At 42.1% G+C, this 19596-nt stretch overlaps 2 protein-coding genes across 2 annotated transcripts; both read right to left on the reverse strand.

Annotated features, from left to right (window-relative positions):
* Nucleotides 1-8839: 8839 nt before the first annotated feature.
* LOC125298819 (acyl-coenzyme A thioesterase 6-like) lies at nt 8840-13855 on the reverse strand. Its single transcript, XM_048249688.1, has 4 exons — nt 13834-13855; nt 13194-13211; nt 10012-10214; nt 8840-9890 (listed from the first exon to the last, which is right to left on the reverse strand). Exons 1-4 carry the CDS (start codon nt 13853-13855, stop codon nt 9297-9299), a joined length of 837 nt encoding a protein of 278 aa, XP_048105645.1. The 3' UTR covers nt 8840-9296.
* Nucleotides 13856-16265: 2410 nt separating this feature from the next.
* Nucleotides 16266-18282, reverse strand: LOC125298820 (acyl-coenzyme A thioesterase 6-like). The gene is made up of 3 exons (XM_048249689.1): nt 18265-18282; nt 16993-17202; nt 16266-16871 (listed from the first exon to the last, which is right to left on the reverse strand). Exons 1-3 carry the CDS (start codon nt 18280-18282, stop codon nt 16266-16268), a joined length of 834 nt encoding a protein of 277 aa, XP_048105646.1.
* Between the last annotated feature and the right edge of the window lie 1314 nt (nt 18283-19596).

Raw genomic sequence — 19596 nt, forward strand, 5'->3', positions numbered from 1 at the left:
AACCAGTCGGGAAACGAGCAGGGGCTGCTGAGACGGGACACTCGGTAGTTCTTCAGGAAAAGTCCCACCCACCAGTCACTCCGATAGCTCCAAGGGACGTAAACATAGCCAGTAATGCCCCTTCTAATCAGTTTAGTGTCCAATATCTATCACCCCAACACCAATCACAGCTAGTCAGACTGGTAGGAAAACGATGCATGGTCAGCTGCTACCTGGACAACCATCCAATTGAAGCATTGTGGGACACAGGGGCTCAGTCCAGTGTAATAAATGACCGTTGGCGACAGCAGCACCTCCCTCATACAACCATTCGACCCATCAAAGAACTTCTAGGGGAAGAAACCCTCACTGTTCATGCAGCCAATAACACACCAATACCCTACCTTGGCTGGATTGAAGTTAATTTCACACTGGCTGGAGAACCAGATGCAGTAACAGAACTAAGAGTCCCCCTGTTGGTATCTAGTGACCCAGCAGTGGCAGAGGACCCCATAATAGGCTACAATGTAATTGAGACAGTCGTTCAGAAGGATGTGGGCAGAGCTGCTCTGGGGAAACAAGAACTGGCACACAAAGTGAGCAAAGCTTTCTCAATAACAGTGGACATGGCACAGACAGTAATGAAGCTGATGCAACACTCAGAGGCTCAACAGAATCCCGGTGTCGTCAGGACAGGTTGGAAGAGAATGTTTGTACCAGCTAAACAAGTGATCACCGCTCATGTCCGGGCCCACATCAGTCCTCAGTTTCGGGGCCAGGATGTGTTCTTCTCACCTGATGTGCTCCACCCACCCCCAGAAGGTCTAGTCATCAACGAAGTGCTGGTTCGAGTTCCAGATAGGAAGGTGATGGATGTACCTATTCCCATAAGTAACATCACAGACCATAATATCTTCCTGGAGCCACACAGAATTATGGGACGTTTGGAGGCAGTGAAGACTGTGTACGTACCAGCAACACAGGTCATGGATAGGCCTCTGGAGGACAAATCCACATCCAATTCCATCGACACACAGTCCACGCCGAGAAAGCACAAGCAGTTACAGGTGTGGGACCCTCCAGTGGACCTTGACCACTTAACCAAGACACAACAGGAAGTAGCAAAGCAAATGCTAAGAGAGGAATGCCAGGCCTTTGCATATGATGAGCAGGACGTTGGGTACATCCCATCTCTCAAGATGCATATCACTCTTCAGGACACCCGGCCAGTGCAAAAAACATACATGTCTGTACCCAAACCTCTCCATAGGGAAGTGAAAGAATACCTGCAGGACCTGTTGAACAGGGGGTGGATTAAGCCATCCAGGTCACCATACTCCTCACCGGTCGTATGTGTGCGGAAGAAGGATGGCGGACTACGGCTGTGCTGTGACTATCGAGAGTTGAATCAGAAGTCAGTTCCAGATCGCCACCCCATCCCGAGGATTCAGGACATGTTGGATGCACTGGGTGGGAGCTCATGGTTCTCGGTATTGGACCAGGGAAAGGCCTACCACCAGGGGTCCCTTGATGAAGAGAGTCAACCGTTGACAGCATTCATAACTCCATGGGGCCTCTACCAGTGGGTGCGTATACCATTTGGTTTAAGCTCCGCCCCAGCCGAATTCCAACGGAGCATGGAACACTGTCTAGCTGGGTTGAGGGACACTATCTGTTTGCCTTACTTAGACGACAACCTTGTACACAGCAACAGCTTTGACGATCATCTGAAACATGTTCGGACCGTGCTTCAGCGGTACCAGGAACATGGAGTAAAGCTCACTCCGAAGAAATGTGATCTGTTCCGGAGAAGAGTGAGGTTCCTCGGGAGGATGGTGACAGGCGAAGGCTACACAATGGACCCAGCTGAAACTGGGCCAGTGAAAGCCTTGAAAGAGAAAACACCGGCTACGGTGGGTGACCTGCGTCAGCTGTTGGGATTTCTCTCTTACTACCGGTCTTACATTCCTAACTTTTCCCGGATTGCCCAGCCTTTGTATGGGATACTGACCAGTTCACATGGAGAGAATATCATGCCAGACTCGCCAGACACCCACCGCAGGAAGAATAGGACGCCTGAAAAGACCAAGAGAGGACAGCTCCCATCACGCACTCCAATACAGTGGACCAGCTCACACCAAGATGTCCTTAACCAGCTAATAGACACCCTCATGAAGCCTCCAGTCCTGGCCTACCCCGATTTTATGCAGCCATTTGTGTTACATTGTGATGCTTCTCAGGAGAGTTTGGGCACGGTTCTGTACCAACGCCAGGAGGGGAAGATGAGGGTGATAGGGTATGGCTCACGAACTCTTCTACACTCTGGCAAATTGGAATTCTTAGCGCTGAAGTGGGCGGTATGTGAGCGGTTCCGTGACTACCTGTTCCACGCCCCGTCCTTTGTCGTATACACTGACAATAACCCATTGACGTATGTGCTCACCTCAGCTAAACTCAACGCCACCGGACATCGGTGGGTGGCAGAATTGGCTGACTTCAATTTCACAATACGGTACCGGCCGGGGAAAAGCAATGCTGATGCGGATGGACTGTCCCGGATGCCGTTGGACCTGGAGAGCTACATGGCGAAGTGCACAGAAGAAGTATGTCAGGATGTTATTAGTGCATCGATTGAAGTAGTGGCAGTGGAGAGAGAGAGCCCTCGCCAAGGGGCAGGAGTGGTGCAAATCGGTGCCCTTCAGCTTGTAAAGGACGGTGGTAACGGCAACCCTGGCCAACCATTCATGCCCGCACAGATCCGAAAAGCTCAGGAGGAAGATGGAGTCATGGGCAGAGTTCTAAGGTATAAGCGAGAGAACCATCGGCCAGGGAGAGAGGAAGCAAAGAATGAGCATCCAGAAGGGGCATTGCTATTGAAACAGTGGACAAAAATCTTCATTGATGAGGATGGAATGCTGCGGAGAAAGACCTCCAGACGAGAACAGCTGCTCCTACCCAAAACTTACCACTCATTGGTCTTCAAAGAATTGCACAAGGACATGGGACACCTGGGTGTAGAGAGAACACTGAGTCTTATTAGAGAGAGGTTCTACTGGCCCCAGATGCAGAGAGATGTGGAACACTTTATTACGAATGTGTGTGAGTGTCTGAAGAAAAAGAGGCCAAACAAACAGACCCGAGCCCCTATGATACCCATCCATACCACTTACCCTTTCGAAATGGTGTCCATAGACTTTTTACATTTGGACAAGTGCAAGCATGGATATGAGTACATCTTAGTAGTTATGGATCATTTCACAAGGTTTGCCCAGGCATACGCCACCAGAAACACGTCTGCAAAAACCGTGGCGGATAAGATCTTCAATGACTATGCATTAAAATTTGGATTCCCGAACAAACTACATCACGATTTGGGCAAAGAATTTGAGAACAAATTGATGGTCAGACTGAAACAGCTCTCAGGCATCCGTGGGTCCCATACTACACCCTACCACCCACAAGGTAATGGGCAAGTAGAGCGGTTTAACCGTACCTTGCTAGCCATGCTACGGACCCTTGCAGATGAGGAGAAACTGGATTGGAAAGAGTCACTGGCAAAAGTTGTGCATGCATACAACTGTACACGATGTGAAGCAACAGGCTACTCACCCTATTATCTTCTCTTCGGACGATCGCCCCGACTGCCAATTGATCTCTTATTCAACTTGCCAACAGAGGAGTCACACCGTACTTACCAAGATTACGTAACAACTTGGAAAAAGAGAATGGAGGATGCATATGGGATAGCTTCCAGGACAGCCAACAGATGTGCAGCCCGGGGAAAAGCTCATTATGACAAGAGAGTACAAGGGGGAGACCTTAAGGTAGGCGACCGGGTCCTTGTCCGCAACCTCACTCCCAGAGGAGGGACAGGAAAGATTAGGTCATACTGGGAGGATCAGGTCTACTTGGTGAAAGGACAGAAAGGTGTCAACAGTCCTGTCTATGAGGTCAGCCCTGAGAATGGCCAAGGCAGAAACAGGGTCATCCATAGGAACCTCCTTCTGCCTTGTGACTATTTACCTCTGGAGGGACAGGGAGGGTTAACTCCCCAACCACAAAACAACAATGCTGCTTGTCATAGGAAAGAGACTCAGCCATATCTGAGACAGCCAGAGGTGGACAGTGACTCAGAGAGCGAGAATCAGGTCACTTATCAGTGGCACAAGGGCATCAACAGGGACCCCCATGAGCGACCCTCCTTGAACCCACAAGCTAAGCCCTTCTGGTCCAGGCAGCAGCTACAAGGCCCACCTGAAGAGGATGTGCCACTACAACATCAGTCAGGAGAGGATTTGCCACTACAACATCAGTCAGAAGAGGATTTGCCACTACAACATCAGTCAGAAGAGGATGTACCACTACAACACCATTCACCAGTTCTCACTTCATTTAGTCATGTTAGTGAGGAGGCTGACACCTCTGACTCAGAGGGAAGTCTGCCACAGCTGGTGAGACAACAACCGAAGAGACTGAGAAAGCGACCGGTGATGTTGAGGTATGACACATTAGGCCAGCCGTGCTACGCACAGCAGGATTGTAAGGTAACAGAGACTCGAATTCAAGAGACTGAGACCTTTTGGCGGCCTTGGGCCAGTTTGAGTGTGATATATTGACAAATGTCAGGAGACATTTATTTTTGTGGGGGAGAGTGTGGCATAGGGTGAATTGAGAAAACATAAAAGACTGAACCCCATTTAATTTGTTAGACTTGGAACACTACCACTGATTCTGTAGACCTCTCATTGTGATATTCATCCCTGTTAAGAGTAAACTCTCCAGCAGATGGCGCTCTCTGTAATACACATAGGCAACTACTGGTAAATAGCTGACGACAGAACAAGAGTTGTCAAGTAAGTTACGTGTGTAGAAGTGCGCTGATGAACTGTCACATCTTTTTTGTATTCCCAACAGGTAAATACACTTAAAACAGAATCTTGAAATTAGTTAACAGTAGTAGAAGTACAGATAGCGACCTGTGGTAATGTTAACTCTCTACAACAACGAAGTTTTCTTGTGTGTTTTAACTAGCTTCTTCTGGTACAGTGGTAGCGGTCAGTTAACGGTTATCGGCAAAGCCACTGAGTATGGTTGTTACATTATACGAAAGCTTGTCAGCTAGAGGAATAATACAGTTCAAAAATGAATGCTGTGTATGTAATGTATGAGGTTTACTGTTATGAAAAATAGGCTAAAAGTAAATACTGAAGGTATCATTTTGTGTATTAGCTCCAAGTTTGTGTCAGCGTCAGTCCCAATGAGTGAATGTATGTTAGCTAACGCTAATCGCGATAGAGGTTATTGCATTACTATAGAGGTTATTGCTATGTTACACTCTCTATGTGGTTCTGAAGGAAGGCATCAAGACATGATTGTCCTCTATTGTTTAAGTGTCACATTATTTCAGCGGTATTGATGTTAGGAATTATTATCTGTTATCTCCACACTGGGAATTTGAAGAAAGAAATCTAGCAACATGAATAGAACATAGGCTAAGGTTGTTCAGTGAGAATGTTGTACACACACACACGCGCGCGCGAGCACAGACACAATTGGCACCATTACACACACACACACACACACACACACACACACACACACACACACACACACACACACACACACACACACACAGAGAATTATTATCTGTTATCTCCACACTGGGAATTTGAAGAAAGAAATCTAGCAACATGAATAGAACATAGGCTAAGGTTGTTCAGTGAGAATGTTGTACACACACACACACACACACACACACACACACACACACACACACACACACACACACACACACACACACACACACACACACACACACACACACACACACACACCTTCACAAATACTTACCTGTTACATGGTTTCTGCTTATTAGAGAGATTGTCATTTGATGAATAGTTATATGATTACTGTATACACATCTGTAATACTTACCTGTTACATGTCTACTGCTTATGAGAGAGGGTATCAATGGATGAATAACTTAGATGTTAGATGATTTCTGCTACATACGCATAGTATACTTACTTGTTGGTGGTATAATTGTATAATATGTTCCATAATTAGTGCTTATGCGAGACATGGAATTTAATTGCATATTCAAAATATCTGTTACAATGTTCTTCTGAAACCCAATGTGTGATTGGGTTATACATGAACTAAAGGTTGTGATACTTAGTAATAGTAATGTGTAAATAGCTGACGACAGAACAAGAGTTGTCAAGTAAGTTACGTGTGTAGAAGTGCGCTGATGAACTGTCACATCTTTTTTTGTATTCCCAACAGACTTTTAATTAAATGTGTTACACCAGACCACAGTGTCATTCTTGGACCCGTAACATACACATGCACACAATTCAAGAATTTCTCAGAATTATGAACAGACAAGATGAGGGTAATAATAACTACTGGTATGTGTAATGTCATCAGTAAAATATATTTACATCTGAAAATAACAAAAGTTTGATAAGAATCACATTTATGTGGTGATATTTTAGCTGTAAATGTCATGTTGGTCAACCTGGACACATGGTAATGGCAATGCACTTGTGGAAAATGGTGTAATACTCTTTAGAAATAGAATTTCCTTGTACATCATGTTAACAAGAACTCTTGAATTACAAGCTTTAGGCTTTAGAAACACACTTTGGCTCTAGTTTGTGCCTTATGCATCTCATCAAATGACGCCTATTTCATAGAATGACCCATTTCCTTGCGCAAATTTGTTACATTTTGCATTGTTTTTTATGTCAACTCAGTCATGTCCTCAATCTTTCAATATACTTGGCTTCTGATTTGGTGTCATCCCAGTGGATGAATCATACCACATAACAATCTGTAAATGCAGAAATGTGTATGTATTTCACAGACAATCAGTTTAAGACAGGTAAATCACATATAGGTTCACAGTTAAAATCACAACAGTGTAAAACAGCATACCTTTGTATAGCACTTGGGTTTAAGACACAGAACTGAAGAATCATTTCTCTGAATGTCTCAAAAATCAACAATATATTTATTTATTTTAAACATACCCTGTAAAAATAATCAGATTAAATGATCAATACAATAATAAAGACAACATTCATTCTACAGTTGCCTTTAAAGTCATGATATATTTTCTCAGACTACTATGGATATTTAACATTAAACATGAAGTGTGTGCAGGTGTACATCTTAAATAATAAGAGTTAAAACATGCATAAAACACATGCATTAAACTTAACTATTAGTTGAGTATTCTTGGAGTATTTCTATTCTTATTCTTAGAGTATTTCTTCTCTCCGGGTGATAAGTATAAATAATATGGTGTGATGAGAAAACCCTGTCACACAACATGATATGACATCACACTATGAGGTTTCACAACAATTAACGATGTTGTACAACCCCAAAACAGAAAGTTGGGACGTTGTGTAAAATGCTAATAAAAAACAGAATATACAAGTCTCGTAAACCCATATTTAGCAGCAAAAAGGACAACATATCAAATGTAAATGAAAATGAAAATTTGGACTATTTTAAAATATGTTACTTTTGAATTTGATGCCAGCAACATGTTTCAAAAAAAGTTGGGACGGGAGCATGTTTACCACTGTGCTGCTTCTTCTCTTCATTTAACACAATTGTAAATGTTTAGGAACTGAAGACCATTTGCTAGAGTTTTGAGAATGAAATGTCCTATTACTCCCCAATATAGGATTTCAGTTGCTAAACAGTATGGGGTATTCTTAGTCATGCTTTTCATTCCATTATGCACCTAATTTGACAAATCTGGACTGCAGACAGGCCATCTTAGCACCTGGACTCTTCCTCTATGGAGAAATATTCTAAATATGTGCAGAATTCATTTTGTCATCGTTTTCCTGAAATATTCAAGGTCGTCCCTGGAAAAGACATTGCCTGGATGGCAGTATATGTTGTTCAAAACCTGTATACATCATTCAGAATTGATTGTGCTTTGCCAAATGTGCAAGATGCCCATGCTGTAGGCATTAATGCTCCTCCACACCGTCATAGATGTTGGGTTTGGTTGGATACTTGGATAGGCCCTCTCCTCTTTAGCCCAGATGAGTCCATGATTTCCAAAAAGAATGGCAAACATTGATTGGTCTAACCACAGGACCTAAGTCCATTTTAAACAAGCTCAGGGCCACATAAGAGGGTGGTATGTTCTGTATTATGTCTCAATACAATTGTAGCTGTTACAATTCTGGCTGCAGTTTTGAATTGAGCATCAAACTGGGCACATAGACAATGGTTATCAGAGGTTTTCCTGAGCCCATACAACGATAGGTCTGGAAACAGGTCTTGTGTTGATGCAGTGCCATCTGAGGTCCAAAAGACCACGAACATCCAATTTGTTTTTCAGCTATTTCCCCTGTTTGCAAAGACTTCTCTGGATTCTCTGAATGTTTTAATAATATAGTATAGATAATAGTCCTGTAAATGATGAACTCCCTAAATACGTCACAATTTCATGTAAGAAGCATTAAAATGGCATTTTTTCATCATTTGTGCACACAGGTTTACACAGAGTGATGAATACACCTACATCTTTACTTTCGAAGAGACCCTGCCTCTCTGGGATGCTCTTTTTCATACCCAATCATGTTGCCAGTTACCCTAATTAGTTGTGAAACATTCCTCCTTTTGTTTTCTTTCTCATTACACATCTCATTTCTCAAACTTTTCCAGCATTTTGTTACCCTCGTCCCAACTTTTTTTGAAACATGTTGCTGGTATCAAATTCAAAATTAACATATATTTTCCATGAACTAGTCAAATGCGTCATTTTCAACATTTGATATGTTGTCTGTGTCCTTTTTGCAACTAAATATGAGTTTAAGAGATTTGCAGATTATTACATTCTGTTTTTATTCACATTTTACACAACGTCCCAACTTTTTCTGTTTTGGGGTTATATGATATAGCACCCTAACAACCACTCGCTGCAACATGGTTACACAGATTTAAAGGTAATATTGACAAAAAAATTATTCATGGTATGAGAAAAACCCTGTCACACAATATGATATGCTGTCACACTATATGTGGTTTCATGCACTTAGCACAACAATGACCCACATTGCTATATGATAGCACCCTTATAACATAGGCCTACTCACTGCAACATGGTAACATAGGTTTAAAGGTAATATTGAGAAAAAAGTAATTTCATTTTGGCCTATTTATGTAAAAGGCGTCACACCAAAAGACCATGAGAAAGTGTACTGAAGTGAGTGCCAAAAATGTTTGATTTATTGGAAAAGATTATGAGAGAATAATGTGTGCCTTGTAATGTATTACAGCATTGCTTAATGCTGAGCGTTGCCGGTGTCTAAATGCTTCTGGAAAAACTCCTGAACTCTCCCCCACAACTCTACCTGAGCGTGTGCGTTAGTTTTAGCCTCTCCTCCAAACGTCACCACTTCACCCACTGCCGCATGGACGCCAGAGGGGTAGAAGGGCATGTAGGGAACGTCCACAAAGTGTCCTGCCTTGGGGTACCTCACTATCTCAAAGTTCTCCTTCCCACTGTCTCTCAGTCGTTGGGCAGCTAGTTCTGCGAAAAAGACACTGTCCCAGTTCATGTCGTCTTCAGATGCTACAAACATGAAATTGCAGTCAGCACACTCAACGGGAATAACAGTGGCCAGGTTCTCATTGGCCGTGGGATCTGACATGGCCTTGCTGAGGTCCAAAAGTCCTTGCTCGGTCAGGGTTACTTTCTTTAAGTCACCCATGAGAGCAGGGATGATGGTATCTTTGTATTTGAGGGGAAAGACGGTGTTGGCACAGCAACCATTAATGGTGACAACTGCTTTGATACCTGACAGGAATGATGCCATTGAGAGAGCTAGATCTCCACTCTTGGAGATTGAAATAACTCCAACTCCAGAGCCTTTCACCTTCAACAAAACAGAAAAAGCAAGACATGTATCTGATTATTTAATATATAGCATATCAAATACATCACTGTTACTGTATTATACACTGTGCGTGAAGGCAATCTGTATTTTTGTTACTCACTTTGGGGTGTTTCTGCAAGAAACGTACTCCCTCTTCAAAGTACTCCAGATCTAGTTTGTCAACTTTTTTAGGCAAATCCTTGTAGCGGTAAAAAGCCAGAGCGAGTACCACAAAGCCTTTATTGGCCAGCAAACTGGCTCTCGGTTCTGATGGGCCACCGCCTAGAGTGTAAAGATCCACAATGCCAGGGAAGGGTCCTGGCCCTGCAAACGAAGGACAAGTTATTGGTCATTTATTAATACCCTCAATATCCTGGTTAAATGTTAACTTTTTTGTTGCTGTGATTAGGCAGAGTAATCGACAATATTCAGACAACAGCGAGTAGTCTACTGTGTGAAATACTTTATTAAGAATAATAATAAAAATGTATTCTTTTGATGATGATGATATCTAAGTGCAGATGAAACACTGTTTTACGTTTTATGATGGATACAGGATATTAAATCCAACCATTAACATAGCAATCAATAAAGTATCTTTCTATCTCTATCTATTTTTCAGCAATGTTTCAACTTCAATACCAAAGAACTTAGGACTTAGGATAGTGATATTCTGTGCTTTGATGTCACTAGGGAAAGATCCGGCAGAGTTTTATTTGATGTGCATCAAGGGAGAAACACATGATTTATTTTGGAATGTATATGAAGGACGAGACGACTCACGATCAGTGAATCATGACAGGTTGAAAATGTAAAAAAGTTCCCAGTCATTTCGGGCACCCTTAGTGGACGCAGAGGGCCCTTAGCGCAATATAATGTGCCATAAGCAGAGGCGTATCAAGCTTTTTAAAAGTGTGGGGGTTGTGGGATAAGAAAAATGAAACACTCTGGCCAAATTATAAATAACTCCCTACAGGGACGTTGTAAGTATTTTCTGAGGGGTGCGGACTATATTGGTGTCCGGGAGTTTCTCCCCCGAAAAAAAATGGAAATTCTGATGACTAAACACACCATTTTAATGCAGTTTGGGAGGGACAGAAGAAGCAGCGCCCCTCATATGTGTGGCTCATGTGACATGTAGGCCTACATGATCTACCTGCTATCACTTCACTATTTGACACTATCCTACATGGAGACATAGCTCATGTTATAAATCAAGAAATCATTTCAGAAATTATGTTTTGTGCATATGGGTTAGCAGGCTACAATAAATTGCCTAACAGACAGCAGCCTAATTTCGAGGTATCACTAATACCTATTAAATAAATATAAAGGAACTGTAAGCTCAAATTCAAAAACGTTTGAAGTCTACCCAAATATATGCAAAGGGAATATAAATAAATTGTGTTGCATCTAGCCAGCTTAATTAATGTCAATTTAAAGATTATGATTAGCAGTTTCTATGCATTTTTCCATTGATAGTTACAGGAGGCCACATTCTTGTTTAGACTATTGTTGCTTCTATCCCACGTTAGGCTACAGTTTCACTTGCTGCAGGGACGCACACATTGCATGAGGGCTCATAAGCGTTCTATCTCCGATGTAGAACTCAAATGTGTTTTGACGCCGCCGTTTGTAAGATCAGATAAAATAAGACGTTCTAAATGGAACGCGATGTAATTAAGCTGTTCCTTTCCAAGCTTCTTGGAGACGTACTGTATGTGTGCTGACTGGGCTATCTCTATATAGTTGATGACACCAAATGAATAAGTATGCTGCAAATGAACAGACGTGTGAAGCACCGGGCATAACTTAATTTCGCGGCTACGTGGAGCAGTAGTAGGTTAATTGTTGAGCAGGCCCATAGTTTGAGAAAAGCTACAGATCATAGGCAGAGAAAGCATAATGCTTTGAGAACAGTAGCCAAAGGTTTTCCTGCAGAAACAGGTGACTTGGTGCACGCACCCCGCTTTCACTTTGACTCTCTGCATTGTGACAAAAACTGTCAGTCAGACAGTGAATTTTGGTTTACTAAATAAGCATAATACGGTAACAATTTCAATTCTATCCGAAATCTGCTCACTGCAGACGTTACAATGCAGACCCAAGCAGTAGCACAGCCTTGTAAAGGTGTTTGAGTCGTGACTCACTCGGATCTTTCACCAGTGTCTTTAAATTAACCCATGAGTCGCGAGTCTCTAGTATCATTAACTCGGATCAGTTGAGTCCTACTACAATTCAATCTAAAACGATAAACAGCGCCACACACAAACCTATAGCAACATTAGCTAGCGTCCTAGCCCTAGCCATCGTAGCTGCCAAAAATGTAACAATTTCGTAGGCAACCACAACTCCACAAATCAACTCAAGCGACTGAGTGAGCAGGCACTCCGAGATAACTGGTTAACTTCCCGCAGAGCCGGAAACATTGCAGACTTACAGACCATGGGACTCAGATTGGAGCGGCTAAGTAGCAATCCGGGTTAGTCGGATCAGCCGGCCGGTTAGGCTACGTTGAGTACGAGTCAGTCGAATCAGCCGGCTACGTTGTCATGAGTGGATCTGCGAGAGCGAGTAGCTCCTCCTCGAGGTGAAAAGCAATTCCACAACAAAAGCCATTCTTTCACTTCTGAAATAACATTCAATGTTCTGCATGTAGCCTAGACATAATTAGATTTGGTGTATAGATGTATAGCATATTAAAATGCAATTAGGTCGCAGACAGTCCGAACTGCACGCCATGGAGCTGCTTGAGTATCTACCCGGTCAGTCGAATCAGCCGGGCGGGCCGGTTTACGAAAGCGCGAGTCAGCCGAATCAGCCCGGCTACGTTGTCATGAGTGGATCTTTAGAGCAGCGAAAGTAACTCCGCCAAGGTGAAAACAAATCCACAACAAAAGCCATGCTTTCACTTCTGAAATAACATACTGTATGTTCTGCACGCATAGCCTACTATAAAATGCAATTAGGTCGCAAAGACAGTCCGAAACATTGCAAGCTCTGTATGGAGTTGCTTGAGTAGCTAGGCTACCTGAGTCAGTCGGATCACCCGGGCGGGCCGGTTACGTTGTTGTTATGAGTGCGAGTCAGCCGAATCAGCCGGCTACGTTGTCATGGATCTTTAGAGGAGCGAGTAACTCCTCGTCAAGGTGAAAAGCAAATCCACAACAAAAGCCATGCTTTCACTTCTAAAATAACATATGTTCTGCACGCATAGCCTACTTTAAAATGCAATTAGGTCGTGAAGACAGTCAGAAACATTGCAAGCTCTGTATGGAGTTGCTTGAGCCTAGGCTAGCCTACCTGGGGGGTATTCCAGAAAGCAGGTTTACTGGCTTAAATGGGTATGTTAACCCAGAGTTAGCGGTAAACCTGGGATTTCAGTTCCAGAAAGCTCAAAAATGATCAGGCTATGTAAGTAACTATGGTAACATTGGCTCTGAACTGAACTGGGTATGTAAACCCAGAGTAAACGGTAAACCTGGGATTTCAGTTCCAGAAAGCTCAAAAATGATCAGGCTATGTAAGTAACTATGGTAACATAGGCTCTGAACTTAACCTGGTAGGGGGTACGTTTTGTTCAGGTTATGTTCAATTATGTTCGGTTATTTCAGTGCATGTTCAATCAGGCCGCTATTTTTACACTTGTCACACAATGGCGTATCATTTTGACGGTCCGATTGACAAAGAAGCACAAAATCATGTAATATTCATCCGTGCAATTCACCGTGAGAGGGCGATAAGACCACGACATCACATGATAGGACTAGCCTATCCATTCTTTTCCAAACGACTTTTTCAGCTGAATCCTAAATATATCCTACTTGAAAAGCATGCTCCATCCCTCCATTAAGCATGGTGGATTAGAGTAGAATAAAATAAATCTTTAATGTAGGCTAGCTAGCCTAAGCTACACCATAGTGGACATTTGTGTTTGGCTCACCAAACAGATGGACAACCAACATCTCAGACACATTGAAGATATAATTAAAACAAGTACAGTACAAAAAAGGGGAAACATAGCCTATAGAAAATAAATAAATAAGTTTAAATAGCTGTACAGCTCAGCCGGGTATGCATGTTGTCACTAAGTTTGGTTAAGAATGCCGATGGCATTTGGGATAAAATATTTTTTTAATAGGCTACACACGCTATCCGACTGGGAGTTTTTGTAGTGTTGGAGACGCAGAGCATATCGGCAAGCTGTCGGTTGGTGCGTAAAGTTTGCCTTGCGCTAAAGCAGTTCCTTCGCAACTTCATTCTTTTTCCTGGACACAAACCCACGATGATCATTAAAGTCTAGTCTAAGGTCAGCATTACTTATTACATTTTCCAAATGTGCACCGAAATGTGTCCAATAGGCTACCCATGCCTTCCGACATTCATCCTTCCGATGATGGAGCGCAAAAGTTTAACTTGGCCCACAGCTGCAGAACCCGCGTTAAAATAGAAAATTGCATTTGGGATTCTCAAAGAATTCTATGGCCCACTCAATCTGTGACAAGGTAGGCTAGTTTAAGAAAGCATCATTGTCAATACAATACGTGATGTCCAGTGAATTATTTAATTGTGCTTTTGACATTAAATAGGCTATCTTAAACATACGCATTTACACGGTCAGTTAGGCTATTCTCTGCCAAGCAAGGTCTCGGACGCAGGCGCTTAAGTATTGCTCTTTTTTTTGTTATTACAGTTCTCTCCTCCTCGCCTCGACTACTCCGCCTCTGAAAAATACGGTGCTCTTCCTTTCGCCGGTTTCACTCTCAATAGATGATGTCTTTATAAGTTCGCCGTGAACGCGCACAACTCTAGGTTATCTAACACAGGGTTGATTGAACTAACTGGTAACCGGTGTTTTTTGGAACCGACAGCTCGGGTTTAGTCGCCACAGGTTCAGACAACCCAGAGGTTAAGTTTTATCTCAGTGTTTGTTAAACCTCCTTTCTGGAATACCCCTCTGGGTCATTTGCATCAGCCGGGCGGACCGGTTACGTTATGTTGTTATGAGTGCGAGTCAGTCGAATCAGTCGAATGTGGAGAAATATCGATATTAAGAAAATTGCCGCTGCGTGACACCCAACATGTTTCAAAAAAAGTTGGGACGGGAGCATGTTTACCACTGTGCTGCTTTTCCTCTTCATTTAACACAATTGTAAATGTTAAGGAACTGAGAAGACCATTTGCTAGAGTTTTGAGAATGAAATGCCCCTTTACTCCCCGATATAGGATTTCAGTTGCTAAACAGTATGGGGTATTCTTAGTCATGCTTTTCATTCCATTATGCACCTAATTTGACAAATCTGGACTGCAGACAGGCCATCTTAGCACCTGGACTCTTCCTCTATGGAGAAATATTCTAAATATGTGCAGAATTCATTTTGTCATCGTTTTCCTGAAATATTCAAGGTCGTCCCTGGAAAAGACATTGCCTGGATGGCAGTATATGTTGTTCAAAACCTGTATACATCATTCAGAATTGATTGTGCTTTGCCAAATGTGCAAGATGCCCATCCTGTAGGCATTAATGCTCCTCCACACCGTCATAGATGTTGGGTTTGGTTGGATACTTGGATAGGCCCTCTCCTCTTTAGCCCAGATGAGTCCATGATTTCCAAAAAGAATGGCAAACATTGATTGGTCTAACCACAGGACCTAAGTCCATTTTAAACATGCTCAGGGCCAGATAAGAGGGTGGTATGTTCTGTATCATGTCTCAATACAATTGTAGCTGTTACAATTTTGGCTGCAGTTTTGAATTGGGCATCAAACTTCTTTCTCATTACACAACTTTTCCAGCATTTTGTTACCCTTGTCCCAACTTTTTTTTGTTGCTGGTATCAAATTCAAAATGAACATATATTTTCCATGAACTAGTCAAATGTGTCATTTTCAACATTTGATATGTTGTCTGTGTCCTTTTTACAACTAAATATAAGTTTAAGAGATTTGCAGATTATTACATTCTGTTTTTATTCACATTTTACACAACGTCCCAACTTTTTCTGTTTTGGGGTTATATGATATAGCACCCTAACAACCACTCGCTGCAACATGGTTACATAGATTTAAAGGTAATATTGAAAAAAAAAGATTCATGGTATGAGAAAAACCCTGTCACACAATATTATATGTGATTTCATGCACTTAGCACAACAATGACCCACATTGCTATATGATAGCACCCTTAAAACATAGGCCTACTCACTGCAACATGGTAACATAGGTTTAATATTGAGAAAAAAGTCATTTTATTTTGGCCTATTTATGTGAAAGGCGTCACACCAAAAGACCATGAGAAAGTGTACTGAAGTGAGTGCCAAAAATGTTTGATTTATTGAAAAGATTATGAGAGAATAATGTGTGCCTTGTAATGTATTACAGCATTGCTTTATGCTGAGCGTTGCCTGTGTCTAAATGCTTGTGGAAAAACTCCTGAACTCTCCCCCACAAGTCTACCTGAGCGTGTGCGTTAGTTTTAGCCTCTCCTCCAAACGTCACCACTTTACCCACTGCCGCATGAACGCCAGAGGGGTAGAAGGGCATGTAGGGAACGTCCACAAAGTGTCCTGCCTTGGGGTACCTCACTATCTCAAAGTTCTCCTTCCCACTGTCTCTCAGTCGTTGGGCAGCTAGTTCTGCGAAAAAGACACTGTCCCAGTTCATGTCGTCTTCAGATGCTACAAACATGAACTTGCATTCGGCACGATCAACGGGAATCCCAGAGGCCAGGTTCTCATTGGCCGCAGGATCTTGCAAGATCATGCTGATGTTAAGAAGTCCGTGCTCTGTCAGGGGTGCTTTCTTTATGTCAGCCATGAGAGCAGGGATGACGGTATCTTTGTATTTGAGGGGAAAAAGGGTGTTGGCACAGCAACCATTAATGGTGACAACTGCTTTGATACCTGACAGGAATGATGCCATTGAGAGAGCTAGATCTCCACTCTTGGAGATTGAAATAACTCCAACTCCAGAGCCTTTCACATTCAACAAAACAGAAAAAGCAAGACATGTATCTGATTATTTAATATATAGCATATCAAATACATCACTGATCCTGTATTATACACTGTGCGTGAAGGCAATCTGTATTTTTGTTACTCACTTTGGGGTGTTTCTGCAAGAAACGTACTCCCTCTTCAAAGTACTCCAGATCTAGTTTGTCAACTTTTTTAGGCAAATCCTTGTAGCGGTAAAAAGCCAGAGCGAGTACCACAAAGCCTTTATTGGCCAGCAAACTGGCTCTCGGTTCTGATGGGCCACCGCCTAGAGTGTAAAGATCCACAATGCCAGGGAAGGGTCCTGGCCCTGCAAGCTGAGAAAAAGTATTATATTATTATTACTATCCTGTTGTTGGTATGTTTTTGTTGTTGTTGACACTGTAGTGTAAAAATAAACACTAACAATGGTAACACTTTACATGACAGTATCGACATAACAGTGACATGACACTGTCATGAACATATGACACTGTCATGACACATGAACCCTATAGCTCTAACCCTAATCCTGACCTCTAACTCTATTCCTAACCCTAATTTGTTATGACAAAAACAAATGTCACTTATTAACAGAAGTGTCATGTTATAAACATTTATGACTTGTTTATGACACGTTCATTACAGTGTCATGTCACCAGAGTTTCCGCTGGGAAAAAATGGTGCCGGTCAAAGTGACCGGCAGAGGTTTCGTTTTCCGGACATTTTAATGATATGCCGGTCAAATGTCCTATTATCGCTTCTTAAATACCTAGTCAAGTCGAGGAACACTGGAGACAGGCTATGTAGCTTAAAGAACGACATAATCAGGCTGAATAGAATGCAACATGTTCATTAGCCTAACTTACGTAAACATGCCTAACAAGATCTAGCCAGTATCTATGTTTTCATGGACAGCAAGAGTCCGCTTTGTTCATTGTTTTAAAAAGGCTACGTTGTTTGTTGCTGCTATACCCACGTTATCTCCAGTGGTTCCACTGTTTAACTTGCACAGATGCGCACACACAAGAATGAGCGCTCACACCACTACCCCCTAATGCTATGCCTCTTTATTTGATAACAATAAATGAAGAAATATTTCCTATTCTGGGAAATGTTTAGTTTCTTTTTATTTCGGTCCGCGGTCCGATGATATCGTTTAATTGTGCCGGAAATTATCCGCGGACCAGCAATCTCCTCGTCGAGGAGGCCCTAACCCTGCAGAACATAGACAGAGAAAGCTGTCTATGTTCTGTACACGGAGAATGACAGTGTCTTGGAGCGGCCGCAACCCCGCAACTCCACTTCCAACGTCATGATTCCGACAGATACGCCCGACACTTATGCTTTTTATCTGGTGGTGGTGGAGTTGACCGGACATCTGAGGCTTCAGACGTTACCAATTTATCATCATCCATCGCCGCGTCTGTCCTCTGAAAAAAACTTTTAAGGCTAGTCTGCCTGGACCTGGCCATGTTTGAAACGCCTCACTAATTTGTTCGTTGTTTAACATGGACGTTTTAAGCGTGCGCTTCCTATTTGAAATGTTTCCTACAGTATTTGAAATGCATAGGCTATGCGTGTTGTTTAATAGCTTTCAAACAGTAGAGCCTGTACATTTAAAAACATAGCCAAAGGACGTATTGCTTTAATATAGGCTTACATTTTAAGGCTTATTCTCAAATTCAGATTGCGTTAGGGGGACGGGATTATTAGCCAACACTTTAACAAGATTCTGTGATTTTCACAGCATCACTGCTGTTTTTGAGAAAAATGTGTACTGTTTTTGTGAATACTGATACTTTATTGATCCCCAGGGGAAATTCAAGAAAAAAAAGATGAGAGCCGTAAAGCAGTGGGACACTATATAAAAGTGTACAAGTAAGAGAGATTGGTGGAAACAGCTGGATGTGGAGTCTGCACAAGGGGCAGAGCAGAGCTCATGCACCTGCAGTTCCTCTTGTACTTGAACCATTGCGCTAACAATCTCACATTAGTCTATATCAACTGTCAACAGAAGGACTCAGTTATACTACAGTATAGTAGTAATTCCACGTCCAAAATACTGCATTTCTGCAATAAGAACTGCAAATATTCCAATTGTTCCGTTGAAGGCTGCTGTCACATTCCTGCTGAGGAGCTGATGCAGGAAGACATACAGTATATAACTTTCTTGCACATATAATCAGATAGAGTGTAAGTAAATACATTAAATAAGGTTTTGATTCTACTGCACTTGCCCTACTACTTACTATGCGAAAGTGGAAAAAGGTCTATGGACATGAAATGTTTCTTGGCCATGAGATGGCGCACTTTCACTTCACTTCAGGCCTGAAAGATCATGTTACTGACTCACACCTCATTGTCCCTTAACAAATGTACAATCACGTGTGAAATCTTTTCATTTATTTAGGAATAAGTAATCTGCAAGTAAGTAAATAAACAAACTAAATAGGCCTAGATAAATAAAAAAAAAAATATGAAAATTTCTTTCACTTTGGACACGACCTTGATTTATCTCAAACACTTTAACACTAGATCAATTCGTCATTCATTTAAAACTATGATAGTTAGCATAGTTTGTATCATTTTTTCCATAGGCTTCTGGTGTATCCACCCCTGATGAAGAATGCACAGGTAGCCTACTATGACCATCGAGGATAACAACACGGTAACAAGAGTAGAAAGAGTAGGTAATAAATGGCTTGTAAACACTCCAAACAGTAGAATTA

Source organism: Alosa alosa, chromosome 8 (genome assembly GCF_017589495.1).
Source record: "Alosa alosa isolate M-15738 ecotype Scorff River chromosome 8, AALO_Geno_1.1, whole genome shotgun sequence".
NCBI lineage: Eukaryota > Metazoa > Chordata > Actinopteri > Clupeiformes > Clupeidae > Alosa > Alosa alosa.